The sequence below is a fragment of the Pinus tabuliformis genome, chromosome J (genome assembly GCF_031772625.1).
Source record: "Pinus tabuliformis cultivar Carrire ecotype Pingquan chromosome J, CPIR1, whole genome shotgun sequence".
NCBI lineage: Eukaryota > Viridiplantae > Streptophyta > Pinopsida > Pinales > Pinaceae > Pinus > Pinus tabuliformis.
This window is the reverse complement of record NC_142295.1, coordinates 191,404,790-191,421,715: the sequence shown is the minus strand read 5'-3', so window position 1 is coordinate 191,421,715 and position 16,926 is coordinate 191,404,790. Positions and strand designations below refer to the sequence as shown.

Genomic DNA, 16,926 nt, shown 5'->3' with positions numbered 1-16,926 from the left:
TCGGGCAGCCGCCCGCCTAGCTAGTGGCTGGGTGACTCCCGAAATCAACCAGCCACCAGTCACCCGCCCGGCTAGTGGCTGAGTGATTCCGGGAATCAACCAGCCACCAGCCGCCCACCTTGCTGGTGAACGGGCTGCCGGGGTGGGGCGGCCCGGAATCTCCAAGCCACCAGCTGGGCGAGCTGGTGGCTGGTTGATTCCGGGAATCACTCAACCACCAGTCGCCTGCCCGGCTGGTGGCTGGGTGATTCTGGGAATCACCCAGGCACACGTCAGGTACAGGGAATCTCCCACCCACCAACCAGGCAGGCGGGTGGGCCGCCGAGGTGGCGCGGCCTGGGCTGGTGCCACCCCGGTGGCCCGCCCGCCCGCCCGGCTGGTGGCTGGGCGATTCCGGGAATCGCCCAGCCACCAGCCGGGCGGGCTGCTGGTGGCTAGGTGATTCCAGTCACCTGGGTGATTCCCGGAATCACCCAGCCACGAGTCGGGCGGGCACGGGCGGCTGGTGCCTGGGTGATTCCCAAAATCACCCAACCACCAACCAGCCGGGCAGGCGGGGTGGCGCAAATCACCCAGCCACCAGCCGGGCAGGCGGGCGGGCTGCTGGGTTGGCCCGACCTGGGTTGGCGCCACCCTGGTGGCCCGCCCGCCCGCCCAGCTAGTGGCTGGGCGATTCCGGGAATCACCCAACCACCAGCTGAGCAGGCGGGCAGGCTATCGGGGTGGCACAGCTTGGGCTAGCGCCACGCCGACGGCCCGCCTGCCCACCTGGCTGGTGGCTTGGCGATTTCGGGAATTGCTCGGCCACCAGCCGCTCGCCCAGCTGGTGGATGGGTGATTCCGGGAATCACCCAGCCACTGGGCGAGCGGGCCGCTTGGGTGGCGCGGCCTGGGCTGGCGCCACACCGGCTGCCCGCCAGCCTGCCCGGCTGGTGGCTGGGGGATTTCGGGAATCACCCAGTCACGAGCTGTGCCACCCCGGCGGCTTGCCTGCCTGTCCAGCTAGTGGTTGGTCGATTCCCGGAATTGCCCAGCCACCAACCGGGTGGGCAAGCTGGCTGCTGGGGTGGCGTGGCTGGGCTGGCGCCACCCCAGCGACCCACCCGTCCACCTGGCTAGTGGCTGGGCAATTCCTGGAATCATTTTTCTTTTGTATCTAGCATGTTATGGTTGAAAACATGTTGAATTTATACTTACGAAAGAAAAATGATATCCTACCAAAAACATTAATGTGTTTTTTTCCTCATAAACAACTTTGTTTGGCACATAAAAATTTGGTTTTACTAGCATTTTTTTAAAATTTTGATAATTAACCCTAAAAAAAGGTCATTGTTCCAGTATCATCACTTTTGTTTTTAAGCTATATTTTGCATGAAAATTTCGTAGTAAATTTCGTAGTCACTGCCATTTTTAAAACATATTCAAAATTGACCACTAAAAAAAAAATCATCGTTCCAGTATACACTTTTCATTTTTAGCACTGTTTTTGATGTTTTTTTGGGGTTTTTTTACCAGAGTTCCCGTTTTGAGTTTATAGTTCCCGTTTCAATGTTTACATTGTTGTAGGTTGAAGAAGAGCTTGTATGGCTTAAAACAGGCTCCAAGGCAGTGGTATCTAAAATTTGACAGGTTTATGTTTGAACAAGGTTATACTAGATGTCACTTTGGTCATTGTGTTTATCTCAAAAGGAAAAATGGTGGCAGCTATATTATATTGTTATTGTATGTAGATGACATGCATGTTGTAGGTTCTAACATGCAGGAAATAAAAGTGCTCAAAAGAAAATTGGTGAACTCATTTGCAATGAAGGATTTGAGTACTGCAAAACAAATCCTTAGCATGAGAATAACTAGATATAGGAAGAATCACAAATTAACATTGTCTCAAAGTGAGTACATAGAAAAGGTGTTGAAAAGGTTTAATATGCAGAATGTAAAACCAGTTAGTATACATTTGGCTAGCCATTTCAAGTTAAGTAAGGAGGAGTATCCCAAGACTCAAGAAGAAATGGCTCATATGTTTAAAGTTCCATATGCATTAGCAGTTGGAAGCTTAATGTATGCAATGGTCTGCACAAGGCCTGATAATGGACATGCAGTGGGAGTTGTAAGCAAGTACATGAACAATCCAGGAAAAGAACATTGGATGGAGGTGAAGGGGATTCTCAGGTATTTGAGAGGTACCACAAATCAAGAATTATGCTTTGGTGGTTCAAACATTGCTCTACAGGGATATGTTGATGCAGATATGGCAGGTGATAGAGATAACAGGAGGAGCACAACAGGATATGTTTTTACTGTAGGTGGAACAACTATCAGTTGGGTCTGAAAACTACAAGTTGTTGTTGCACTCTCAAAAACAGAAGTAGAGTATGTTGCTGCTACAGAGGCTAGTAAAGAAATGATTTGGTTACAAAGGTTTCTAGATGAATTGGGTAAGAAGCAGGACTTGGGCAGGTTATACAGTGATAGCCAGAGTTCCATACATCTTGCAAATAACTCTGCATTTCATTCCAAGACTAAACATATACAGCTCAAGTACCATTTCATACGATCAACATTGGAAGATGGATAGTTGAAGCTGGAAAAGATACACAATAGAGAGAATCATGCAGATATGTTAACAAAAGTTGTAACTAGGGAGGAACTGAGAATCTTCTCAGTTTTAATTGGTCTTCAAGTATTATGAAGAAGATGAGAAACAACCAGATCTAAAGTGGAGTCATTTTCCAACAAATGAAGCAGCAGTGGAGTTGTTATAATCAGTCTCCAAGTGGGAGATTGTTGGGTGTGGAGCCTGATTATCTTTTGTATTCAAAGGTATCATTGCATTGGACCCCAGTTCATAATGCGGTGGCAACACCGCCCATAAAATATTCGCTACAGGGGGGGTCCACGGGGGGCGGCTGTGACCTTTGAGAGCCCCCCCTAGTAGGGGGATTGAGGGCACTGCTGTCGAAGCAAAAAATAGATGTAAATTTTCCTTGTAAAATGTTGTAATTTTGTAGTCAATCTGGGTTGTTCATTAGGCGGAGATATGATGGTAGAAGTTATGTTTAATTTAGCATTTTTTGCCCTAGAAGGCAACCCCTGGCTATATATGAGGGAATTGTATTACGTCTATGGATATCTGTATTCTGAGTGAAGAAGAGAGAGGATATTGACAGCGAAGAGGGAATTATAATGAATCTATTGTAGGTTGTATCTCTTTAGTTTGATGGATAATACACAAAGGAAGGACTAGTTGTTTCTCCATGGACATAACCCAAACTAGGTGAACCACGTATATCTGTGTCTCTCATGTTTTATGCTTTTTCTATGTTTATATTTCTGCAATATTTTATCTATTCCATTGCTTTGTAATATATAATTTATTGACATTCCGATCATACCCCGGGCCTTTTTGGACAACATTCTCACTAGCCTATAGAAATGCCTGAGGGAACTCCGGGAGGGAGGTTCTTCATGAAAACCAGATTTGTCCCTATTGGGGCAATCCACTAACCTTTGTGATAGCCTCCTCTGTGACAGGGATTTCTATCCCTCTGACTTGAGAGCTCTCTTCACCCAAATTGAGTGCGAATTCTATTGTAATCCCTTCATAAAATTCCTACAACTTGTTAAAATAAACATCCCAACCTGCATTGACAAAAATATGCCATACTTCCCTGTTGTTGCGGACCAATGTGGTATCCTCTAGCTCAAGATGCACAATCAACCCACTCATCATTGTGGAACTAGTAACAACACTTGGACGCAATCAGTTGTTGGGGAGAGACTAGCAGTAACCACATTAACAACAATGGTGATAGCATGGTGGAGCGCGAGGTGAAAAATGGTGAAAGCGGCCAGTAAATTTTTGAAAAATGTGAAGAATAATGGAAAATCATGGTAAGACATTGAAATGATTACAGTGATTAATGTAATGGGAAAAGACCAATTGGTTATTGAACGTACATAATTCAAATTCCAATGTGTTGGGAAATTATTACAAAATCACGGGATTTTTGGGTTGTTGTTCGCACTAGATTTGGTAATGATGTATCATTATTATGGTTTTAATGCACCGTCATTTTCTTATGATAGGACCCCGCCCCCCCCCCCCCAACTTAAATGTGGTTGTCTGTGGGACATATGTGCCTCATTAATGGAATACTTTAATTGAATCCATAAGAGTAAATGGAGGTGTACCTGACGACCTACCTAGCCATTAAGTAATAACATAGTAACCAGCGGAGTAACAACAGTGGCGTAGTAATAGCAGCAGTGGAGTAACAACACTGATCGGGTAACAACAGTAGCGGAGTAACAACATCGACAAAGTAACAGCAGTGGCGTAGTAACAACATTGATGAAGTAACAACAATGGTGGAGTAATAGCATCAGCGAAGTAACAACAATAGTGGAGTAACAACAGTGGTGGAGTAACAACACTGACGATGTAGGAATTTACAGGGATGAAGTGCATGTGTAGTTCAATGTGTTTGCTGCGCTGATGTTGGACTGGATCTTTGCATAGTTGAATGGCACTTTGATTATCACACCAAAGTGTAGTCGGATGCTGCTACTAAAAGCCAAACTCTGGCAGGATCTGATGAAGCCACAAGGCTTCCTTACTAGCTTCTACGGCACCACGATACTCTGCTTCTACTGATGAAAGAGAAATGGCACCTTGTTTCTTGCAAGCCCATGTAATAGGTCCTGAACCAAGAGTGAACACATAACCGGCAGTAGACTTCCGATCATCAGGGTCACCAGCCCAATCGAAATCAGTGAAGCCAACCAATAGAGGAGATGCTTCAGCACTGTAATGAATCCCAAACTGAACTGTACCTCGAACATAACGAAGTATTCTTTTAGCTGCTTTCCAGTGGCTTTGACGTGGGTTTTGCATAAACCGAGCAACAAGGCCAACGACAAAGGAAAGGTCAGGTCGAGTATGGGTTAGATACAGAAGTTTTCCTATAAGTTGACGGTATAAGGTAGCATCAACTTCAGGAGAAGTACAAGTGACTGAAAGTTTGACTCCAGACTGCAAGGGAGAAGGGGCTGGCTTACAGTCTTCCATGTGAAAATGGCGTAGAATATCACAGGCATACTTGGACTAGGAAAGGGAAATACCCTCCTTGGATTGCAAGACTTGAAGACCGAGAAAATAATGTAATTGTCCTAAGTCTGTCATTTCGAATTTCTTTTTAAGGCTGGACTTCACATGGTTTATAAGGTTGGGATCACTACTGGTAAGGATAAGATCATCAACATAAAGAACAAGAATGATAAAAGACTTGCCCACTTTCTTGGTGTAGACAATATTGTTAGAATGACACCTAGAAAACCCAGATTCTAAAAGAAAGCTATCCATTTTGGCATACCAAGCTCGAGGAGCTTTCTTGAGACCATAAAGGGATTTCTTAAGCCGACATACAAGGCTGGAGTTTTTTTTTATGAAGCCAATGGGTTGTTCCATGTAGATTTCTTCATGCAAGTCCCCATGCAAGAAGGTAGATTTAACATCCATCTGATGGACTTCCCATTTGAACGAGGCAGCAAGGGAAAGAACAAGGCGGATATAGTTCATTTTGGCAACAGGGGAGAAGGTTTCAGTGTAGTCAATGACTTCAACCTGTGAAAAACCTTTAGCAACAAGATGAGCTTTATGTTTATCAACTTTCTCATCTGGTCCATACTTGGTTCTGTAAACCCATTTGCATCTAACAAGTTTTCATCCCTTTGGTAGAGGAACAAGATCCCATGTATCATTTGCCAATAATGAATGATATTCTTCATTCATAGCTGCTTCCCAATCTGGATGGCCTGAAGCTTCTGCAAAGGTGTCAGGATCATAATTTACTGGAGCTTGAGCCAGTAAAGAAGAGGCTCTGTCAAACTGAGAACGTGTGCGTCGCTGATCTGTAGGATCACCGGCAAGATCACCTGCTGCATCTCGAGTAGCACGAACCCATTTTGGAAGCTGAGGAGCTGAAGGAGGATCCTGAGATGGTGGGGGAGGATTGTCATCCTCACTTTCATCATCTGAAGAAGAAATGTTTTCAAAATTAGAAGAGATAGGGAGAGGTGGCACATCCGCCGAACTAGGCTCGCAGGTCGATATATTTTCATCAAATTTTACATCTCTTATAATGATAACATTTTTGGACTTAAATGGAATAAGTCTATAGCCTTTGACATCTTCAGAATATCCAACAAAAGTACATTTTTCACTCTTAGGTTCTAAAGCTTTATGCTTTTCATCTGGAATATGGGCCCATGCTTCACTTCCAAAAACACGAAAGTGACTTACATCTGGTTTGATTGAGCTCCATGCTTCTTCTGGAGTGATATTCTTTAAAGCCTTAGTAGGAGTGAGATTTATTATTTAATTTGCACAGTTAATTGCTTCTTCCCAAGAACTAAGACCAAGTCCTTTAGATTGTAGCATACAATTAGCCATTTCCTTTAAGGTGCGATTCTTCCTTTCAACTACACCATTTTGTTGTGGAGTATATGGAACAGTATGTTGCATTTGAATTTCATTCTCAGTGCGAAAGTTGATGAATGTGTTTTTAACATATTCTCTGCCATTATTAGATCTTAGCTTAAGAATTTGATGTCCATATTGTTTTTCAACAAAGGCCTTGAAGGCCAAAAATGTGTTAAATACTTCACTCTTGAGTTTTAAGAAGTATACCCAAGTGCGTCTAGAGAAATCATCAATGAAAGTTAAGAAATACTTGTAGCCAGAGAATGACGCAACTGGAAGTGGACCACATAAATCACTATGCACAAGCTGTAAAGGAGCTAAGGCGTGCCAAGAGGCATGTTTTTCAAAACTGTCCCAATGATGTTTTCCGAGTACACATCCGGAACAAACACCATCTCTGTAAGATACCATAGGAAGACCTGTCACCATATTTTCTTTACATAGATGCTGAAGGGAGCGATAGTTTAAGTGACCAAATCGCTCATGCCAAAGTTTGCTCACTTCATCGTTATGAGCAACAAATACTGAGGGAAGATTTGATGACCCAAAGTTGTAAAACTTATACAACCTTGTAGAATCATCAGCAATGCCAGTAGCTAAAATCTTTTTAGGATCTCTTAGGTCCTTGATTACAACATCATGAGGTGAAAATTCAACGATTTTACCTTCACCTGAATGAGTTATCTGATATACAGATAGAAGGTTGCAGGATAAGGTTGGAACACATAATACATCATTAAACTGACCATTGTCTAGATGAATAGTTCCAGTCCCTACAACACTAAGAGATCTATTATCACCAACATATATATTTTTGGTGTTACAATCATTTAAAGAAGAAAACATGGCTTTGTTTTTGGCCATGTGATAAGAAGCTCCAGAATCAATGAGCCACTCATGAGAATGAGAAGAAGAAGATACATTTAGCACATAGCCAGACCGAGATGCTTGACAACCACATGCAGAAAGTGCCATTCCTGAAGATGAAGTTGAAGTTGAAGATTGCTCCAAATGGATGTTATGTTTCTTCATCGCTGCTTCCAAGGCTTCCATCTTCTTAAAGCATTTGGATTCTAAGTGGCCATCTCGACTATAAAAGTTGCAATGTCTATCAGTCTTCTTCCATTTGTTTTTATTTCTCTTATCATTTTGTTGAAATGATTTTTCATTTTGAGGTTGAGATTGCTTAGGACCCTTCTTTGGTTTAGGACCATTCTTTTTAGGATATGACTTCTTAGGATTCTTTGGATTTGGTTGTTGTTGGGCGGCTAACTTTCCAAGATTAAGAAGACCAAGGTGTAAGAGTTTTTCTTGTTCTCTTATTAAAGAATCACAAAAAGAGTCAAAGGAAGAGGACTTGTAGTCTGTTCCTTGAGAAATGAAGGCTTCTCTTGTAGAATGGAAGGTGGAAACAAACACAAAGTAGGCTGGTCCCAACTTAGTAAGAATGGAATAGATAAGGTTACTATCTTCTTTCTTAACTTTAACACCTTCCAAGAGATATCTAAGGGTCTTGAACTTGGACAAGAAATCTTCAATGCAAGAAAAATTATTAGGGTCCAATGTAAGCAACTCATTTTCAAGTTGATGGGCTCTAAGTTCATTTTTAATCCCAAAAACTTTATTGATTTGTTTCATTTCTTCATTAGGAGTATCAAGTTCTACAATATGGAATCTAAGATCTGGAGAAATAGACATCCCTATCAATCCATGTGATTGATCTTGCCTATTTTCCCATTTAGCAGCCTTATCTTCATCCTTCAGTTTCTTTTCTTGGCCTGAGGCTATTCTGTAGAGACCTTTAATTCTAAGTAAATCCTCAATGTAGGACAACCATTGGAAGTAGTTGGTGCTGTCAAGGGTAACTTGGTATTGACTTTCCATTTCAATAGAAACTGAAGCTAAAGATGCTGAAACTAAGTGTTCCAGTGGATAGATCTCGAAAAATTAGGCTGGTTTAAAAAAAATGGCTCTGAAAACGGCTTCTGGATGAAGAAGTTATGGCTTTTTAAAAAAAGTTGATGAAGTTGCCGATGAAGTGCGGGAATGTGCGGGAATGAAAAAGTCCGCCTCCACAAAGTGGAGACTTGAACCCAAGACCTCTACTCTCTTAAAATAGCTTTGAACCAATTGAGCTATACAAAAAATTTGAGAGAGAGATAGAGAGAGGGGGGGGGGGTGATGCTTTGGGTTGCGTGCTTGCTTTGAGAAAGCTCTTTTTCCCTACAAAACGAAAAACACAAAACCCAACACGGACATGCAAAGAAAACGAACCTTACGGCTCGAAGTTAGCTTTAGCCGAAAAACTAAATATTTTCAAAAATGAACCTTGCGGCTCAAAGTTAGCTTTAGCCGGAAACTAAATATTTTTATCAATGTTTCTGCTTTTCCGAGATCATACTAAGGCGTAGGGAAAAGAGCATACGCATGAGAAAAATACTTCCTTTATGTTTCTGATTTGCCCAGATCGCACAGAGTCGCAGAGAAAAGAGCATACACAGAAATGAAATGTATAGATCTGGTAATAAAAAGCTAAATAAACCAAAACCGAAACAAACAGAGAGAAAATAACTGTAAACTGCAAATAAACATTGTATACCTCCAGATCTTAAAAATGACACAGCTAGGGCTACCGAAAACCTTTTCGCGTGAAACGAAAGGGGTTCCTCACTGGAACAGATGCTCCCGACACAACAGAGCAGTCCTCTCAGCCCGAAAGCAGTCAGAAATAGTAGATCTAGGAAACGGCAGTCGGATGCAGTTCTACCGGCTTCAGATTTGGATCACCAATGGACGCGGCGCTCAAATAGCTCTGATACCATGTAGGAATTTACAGGGTAAGTTCCTTAGATAGAACACCAAAGGACACCGCTCACAACTAGATCACAGATCAATACACTAGTATTTTTGACGTGGTTAAAACCCTCAAAGAGGGAAACAGTCCACGGCTTGAGCCAACGCGGCCACTTCAGGAAATTTATTAATAAAAGAATGAAAATTTACATATGCTTCTCTCATAGACGGATTACCCTACAAATGACCCTCCATGCACTTTAAATAGAAATCATGGACCAATCGGGTGTCAAGCCACGGATCAAGTGTCAGTAATACCGAGGAGAGAATGAACCGTCGGATCACTACATATCATGACCGTCAGATTGTAAGTTACAAAATGTACAAGGTAAAGAAACACACTTTACCTAACTCTATACCTAACTCTATACTAGACCAAGTTGTACTTAACTATTTCCTATGTGTCGGAATATCCTAACAGACGAAGTAACAACAACGGTGGAGTAACAACAATGGCGGAGTAACAACACCAACAGAGTAACAACATCCGAAATTTAGAAAAATTTTCAGGAGTAATAGCAGCGGTGGAGTAACAACATCGATGGAGTAACATCAACAGTGGAGTAACATCACCAACTATTACTTGGAATTTTTTTGTCAGCTCCTCCTTGTCAAATTTTGATCATTATCCCTGCAAAAGACAAACAAGTAAGTAGTAACAACATAAATATATTATTATTTTTATTATTATTAATTTTTTTTTTTAAAGATCAAAAGGCAGAGAGAATATTCTCTGCACCAACAACCATCAAACCAGATTTATCAGAGGGATGTTTGATGAAGGCATCCTTAGAAGTTGGACTGTGGTACAATTTTAGACGATGTCCATTCACTAAGAAAGAAGTATGATTATCATCTATTGTAACCAATTTGACTGTTCCATTGTCAAACACACCATCCACTTCATAGGGTCCCATCCAGTGAGTGCAAAGCTTCCCTTTAAAATATTTGAAACGGGAGTCATAGAGCAGTACCCAATCTCCTGTATGAAACACCTTGTTCTTGATAAATTTATCGTGCTATTTCATTCTCTATTATTGGATAGTAGTAGTTTTCTAGATAGGCACTGAACATATTTCATCTAACTGATTGACCTGTTCCAGCTGGTGTTTCTGGGCCTTTGATAGATTTAATCCTACTTCCAAAGCTATTATGAGCATGCTGATCTCAAATTCTACCAGAAACAAGGGGAATTTCCCATAGACTAACTCAAATGGTAAAAACCCAGTTGTATTCCGCCATGTTGTCCTGTATGTTCAGAGAGCTTCTAGAAGTTTCTGAGACCAATCTCGATGATGGCTTGCTATAGTTTTTGTCAAGATATTTTCCAATACCTTGTTTGTAATTTCTACCTGTCCATTCGCCTGGGGGTGGTAAGGAGTTGTCACCTTGTGTTTGTCCCCATATTTCTACATAAGCCTTTCTATCATGTGGGATGTGAACTGTGCCCTTCCATCTGAAATGATCTCCCTTGGAGTACCATATCAAGTAAAAATATCTTCAAAAATAAAGTCTGCAACCACCTATTCTGTTTCTTTCGCAACAACCCTAGCTTCCACCCACTTAGTCACATAATCAGTGAAAACCAGAATGTGAACCTTTTTATGAGAAGGTGGGTTAAAAGGTCCAAAGAAATCAATTGCCCACTTCTCAAACGATTCAAGGACTACCTGGGGCTGTAATGACATCTCATCTAATTTTCCAGGCTGCCCCATGCGTTAACAATTGTCACATCTTCGGACATAGTCACGAGCATCATGAAAGATGGAAGGCCAATAGTATCTCATCTTCAGCACCTTGTGACATGTTCTTTTATCTACAAAATGTCCTCCACAAGGGCCATCATGGGCAGCCTTCAATATCTCATAGATGTCATCCTTAGATACACAGCACCAAATTTGTTGATCAACCCTGTGTGAAAAAGGTACCTTGCCATCCATGAATATCAGGTACTATGATGAATAGTTTTTCATTGTTCCCTGTATGAAAAGTGATGAGGTACCTTCCCTACAGAAATATAGTTAACAATATCTGCATACCATGGAGTGTTAGCAGAAATTGAAAAGAGATGCTCATCTGCAAAACTATCTTCTATGGGTGTACCTTCAGCATTATTATCTAGTTTAGACAAAAAATTAGCAACCACATTGTCCTTTCCTAGTTTATCTACCATGCTAATGTCAAATTCTTGAAGTAACAATAGCCATCTTGTAATACGACCAGGAGTAATGGGTTTATTCATCAGATACCTGATTGCTGTGTGATCAGTGTGTAAAAAGGTAGGATAGCTAGTAATATAATGTTAGAACTTGTTGATGGCATAGATGACAACAAGAAATTATTTTTCAGTCACTGTGTAGTTTAACTTGGCACGAGCCAAGTTTTTACTAACATAGTAAACTACATATGGCATCTTGTCCACTTGTTGTCCCAAAATTGCCTCAACTGCTACCTGAGAGGCATCAACATGAATATGAAATGGTAATGTCCAGTCCGGCCCTTGAAGGATCAGAGCTTTACAAACAAGTTCCTTGATTTTCACAAAGGCTGCATCATAATCATCTGTCCACACAAAATCTGCATCTTTTGTTAGCAATTGAAAAAGTGGATGTGCTATCTTAGCAAAATTTTCTATAAAGCGCCTATAATAACCATCACAACCGATAAAGCTATGTACCTGTGTGGGTGTTTTAGGTATTGGGAAGTGAAATATTACCTTTATCTTGGCTAGATCCATTCGAATTCCAGCGACCAAAAGTAAATGTCCCAAGACTATTCCTTCTTCCGTCATCATGTGGCATTTTACTGTGCTCAAAGAGACATGCACCCATTCACATATTTCAAGAACTTTCTCCAAATTTGCTAGCCCTTCTTTGAATTAGTCACCGTATGGAGTAAAATCGTCCATATAAATCTCAACACTGTCATCTACTAGATCAGATAAAATCCCTAGAATTTCCCTTTGGAATGTTGCAGGCGCATTATAGAGACCAAATGGGAGGACACGTATGCAAAAGTTCCCCAAGGGCATGTGAAAGTGGTTTTATCCTGATCCTCGGGAGCTATCTGGATTTGGTTATACCCACTAAATCCATCCAGGAAGGAGAAGAACTTCTTCCCAACCAAAGTATCTAAGACTTGATCAATGAATGGTAATGGAAAATAGTCGTTTTGTGTTTCCTTTTTTAATTCTCTATAATCCATGCATATTCACCATTTACCATTTTTCTTGGGAACAATCACCAATGGGGAAACCCATTGGCTGTCCGAAATGGGGTAAATAAATCCTACATCTAGTAGCTTTTGAAGTTCTTCCTTGACAATGTTTTCCAGAGACGGGTTCATTCTCCTCTGGGGCTGTCTTACAGGGCAACAATCCTCTTTGATGTATATATGATGGGTACATAAATTGGCAGGAATCCCTTTCATGTCTATGTAGTCCCAAGCGTAGGCTTCTTTGTGTTTTCGAAGAACATCTAGGAGCTCCTTTGTTTGGGATTTTGTTAGATTTGGATTAACATTTAGCGTCTTCATTGGCTCTATCTCTATAGACACACTATCATGGGACACAGTTGTGGGAAATTCCTCAAATCCATCTATTGTTTCAATATTTTCCTACATTTCACAGCTCAAGATGGATTCTAGAATTCACTAATTTGAATCCGAAATAGAACAGGGATAACTAATGAAAGTGCTAATTGTGTCATCTTCTATTTCTATTTTCAGCTTAAGAGCTTGTCCAATAGTAAGGGCTGGTCTTAATTCCTCATCTTTAGGTTCAAACTCTTCCCTTAGTAAAGGTTTCTTACAGCCAGCTAGCTTCATTGATGAGCTAGGTTCTGCAGGACGGTATAACACAAGGTTTCTAGTAACCTACCCATTTGAGATAACCACATGCCCTGAACAACACCCAATGTAAGCATCTGCGGTTGCCAACCATGGTCTTCCCAGAATCAAGGGGTGGCCACTAACTGGGGATTGTATTTGCAGCACTAGGAAATCCACAGGGTAATGCCATGAATCAACTGAGATTGTAATGTCCTCCAACTTCCCTACCAGCCTGACTGTAGATCGATCTGCTAGCTCTAACATAGTAGGTGTATGTTGCAAGTTTCGAAGACCCAGTGCATGCGTAGCTTCAGCAGTAATGACATTTATGGAAGCACTCAAATCCACCAGCACATTTGGAATTTCTATTCCATTAATTTGCACAGTTAGAATTGGGTTCCCAGGATTCCCATATTTCACAGGCATAGCTTTTCCCATCATAAAATCTGATAGATTTCCCATCACATGAATGGTGAGTGGGTCCCTTGATTTCTTTCTAGGATCTTTAGCACAATATTCTCTGAGCGTATTTGCATATATAGGTACGTCCCTCATATTTTGTAACAAGGGGATCTTGACAAACAGATTTTGTAACTGCCCTAACAAGTCAAACTCAGCTTGAGGGATCCTTTTACTCAAGGCCAATATTTCCGGATAAGGCAGGTCAGCTTAGTGTTCTTGAGTAATTAACAGTTGAGGAGATGTTTGATTTTTACTAACTTGGTTTGATTCCTCTTCAACTAGTTTTTTCGCCTCACTTCCAAATTGTTCAATAATAACAGGTGAGGGTTGAGCATCTACTACCTGCATGGATCTCAAATTCATCTCATAAAGTTCTGTGGTGGAGATGCTATATGAAGGTAGGTTCAAGGTGTTAGGTTGCTGAGCCCCTTTATTGTTAGGATTTAGATTGGGTTGGATAGGAAGTTGAGGACGAATGGGCTAATTACCAGGAGGCACATTAGAGGGCAACTGAAGTTGTTGTTGTGGTATTGACTAGGGAAACTACCCAGGAGGAGAGGATCCATGCCAGTTCGAAGTCCATGAAGAATTTGAACTAGTTTGAGGAAACCATTGCTGCCAGGGTGGAAACTGATATTGTGGCCACATAAGTGGATAAGGCATAGATTGAGGACCCATATTAAAATTAATGAAATACAGAGATGGATCCTGAAACATACCTTGATTTACATTTGGTGGCCAAGGTTGCCATGGATTTTTGGATCCCATAAAATACAGTTGGTCCATCTCTTCACTTGTCCCTTGAAAAACTGCTTTCAATCCTAGCAAGGAGGGACATGAACTGGTTGCATGACTCATCTCGCAGATTGCACATTCTTCTACAGGGTTCAATGGACATTCACTCTATGGATGCTTCTTTCTGCATTTCAGGAGAAATATAGCCACAGTCCTTTCCAATTCCATCTATTTTTGTTTTACTTATAATTTATCCATCTTTGCAGACAGGGTACTCAGGATATCAGTGCTTAAAATATCTAGTAGACTTCCAATTTCTGCCTTCGTGACACCCCCACTAGATATTTTTGTTGACAGAATTCCATATTTATTCCTTGCAACTCCCCTCGAGCATTGAATGCATAGCTCACAGATGGTATCGAAGTCCTTTTTCGATATTTCTCCCTTTCCTACCATGTTTAACAGCTCCAGAAAGTCTTCTCGAAAGATCTGGAGAAGGATAATTTTCAAAATGTCCTTATCTAGGGTATAATGACCTGATCTCTGTAGTGTGTATTTAAAACATTCCACACAATCCTCCATGTTCTCATTTTATTTCTACATGAACTTGAAAAGTTCTTCCTTAATATCTCAATATTTGCAGTAGTCCTGATACTTCTCTAGAAAAAAGGTTTTCATACCATCCCATGTGGATATAGTCTTTCCTCCTAGACCCATAAACCATCGTAGGGCTGTCCCTTTTAATGTAGAAGGGAATATTTTTAGTTTCTGAGCATCGGTTATGTAATCATATCCTCGACACACAATATCAAATTCAAATAGGAATGTGTCAAGATCTTCAGAAGCTAGCCCATGAAAGCTAGGTAAAGTTGTCAAAGGAATGGGCTTCGTTGGTGCACCAGTCCCAAGATCCTCAATTGGGAAGTCAATAGTAGAGGTTGTGGGTGCCATGAATACCCTCCAATAATCACTAGGGATTTCAGCAGGTTCTATAGGGAATGATGGAGGGGAGCTTATCACAGAAGTTTGAGTTGCTTTAACAACACTCCCTTTATCCCTTGGTGATATGAATACCCCTACAACTTATTCCTCCCTGTCACAATGGCTTGATTTTTCAGACCCGTTCTCTACAACTTCTTCCCTCCTACTGGAATGGGCTAGTCCCTTAAATCTTTTGCTTGCAACTTCTTCTTCCTCTGTTACAAACAACGGTACTCCTTTGTCAGGTACATTGTTGCATACCTATTTTGCTATTGGAAGGGTTTGCTGTGTTGAATCAACAGGGGTTACTGTAGATAGCATTGGCTATTCTACATATTGTCACTAAGATTTTGCTCAAGTACTTGGCCTTACAACAGCACGAGAAGATGGCTCTGATTCAACTTTTGCGATGATGTGTTGGATATAAGTATTCCTTCCCAAATCTTGTCCTCCCTTATTTGGGGCTCTTCCCGTGCCCCTTTTATTTGAATCTTTGTTCATGCAAGTTAGTTTGAGGAAAATGTATTAATTAAGCCACTATTCTCAGGACCTGGAGTAGGGTGTCAAAAGAGCATTCCCTCCCCAGGATGAGACAGTGATTTAAAAGGAAAGTGACTAAAAAGAAATCTAGGGTTCAGGACCTAGAGTAGGGTATCAAAAGACCATTCCCTCCCAAGAACGATCAAATGATCAAGAAAAGAACATACATACAAGGAAATCTAAAGCTTGGGACTTGGAGCGGGGCGTCAAAGGACCATTCCCTCCCCAGGATGAGAGATCTATCAATGCAGAAAAATTCAGAACAGTTAACCAAATTAAGCAACTCGGCCCGAAAACAATGAAAGAAACAAAAATCAAAATACTAGGCTTAGGACTTAGATCAGGGCAACACTTCCCTCCGTAAGATGAGAGATTGATCCTCTGGTCAATACAGATCGTTTCTTGCACCTTGTTAGCCTTCCCTAGCAATGACGCCAAAATGTTGGGGTCCGAGTGTGAATAAACTATTCAACCCTTTCCTACATTAATTCATCAATCTGGATGCATACAATTTCCAAGGCAATGCGCAAGGTATATGCAGGGGAAGGTTACAATCTCACATCAACCAAGGATTTGCGACTAAGAAATTAAAGCATCGGTGTAATAGTAATGGAAAATAAATTGCAGAACTTAAAACACATTCACAATAATCAATAGAGATTTGTAAGAACAATAAGAATAAACACACAAAGAGTAAAACAACATACACAAAAGAAATACGCAGCACCTAATCAAAAGAGCGGGCCTAGCTCTCTGATCAGGGTTGTGTTAATTTACAACTAAGGAAAGAACATCAAAACTACTTGTATTATGTTAATCTGTAAAAGAGTTGTTATAATACATATCTCTATGCAGTTAACCCTTCGAACGGTAATAAAACCATTTTTATAGAATACATGGGTAATAACATATTCCCAAACCTGGCAACTAAATGCCCAAAATATACAACAGTTCATAACAACAACCAGTTTTCGAGAGAGCGAGAATAGAAATGATCCAAAATAAGCTTGAAAACAGCTGAGTTGGTTATGATGTCACAACGTTTC

At 41.0% G+C, this 16,926-nt stretch overlaps 1 protein-coding gene across 1 annotated transcript; it reads right to left on the bottom strand.

Annotated features, from left to right (window-relative positions):
- Positions 1-13,207: 13,207 nt before the first annotated feature.
- Positions 13,208-13,717, bottom strand: LOC149226334 (uncharacterized). Its single transcript, XM_089380177.1, has one exon. The coding sequence runs from the start codon at positions 13,715-13,717 to the stop codon at positions 13,208-13,210; it is 510 nt and encodes a 169-aa protein (XP_089236303.1).
- Between the last annotated feature and the right edge of the window lie 3,209 nt (positions 13,718-16,926).

Bases quoted from the DNA above. Each gene is read 5' to 3' on its own strand.
- LOC149226334 (XM_089380177.1), bottom strand. From the start codon at position 13,717: ATGAGGGACGTACCTATATATGCAAATACGCTCAGAGAATATTGTGCT.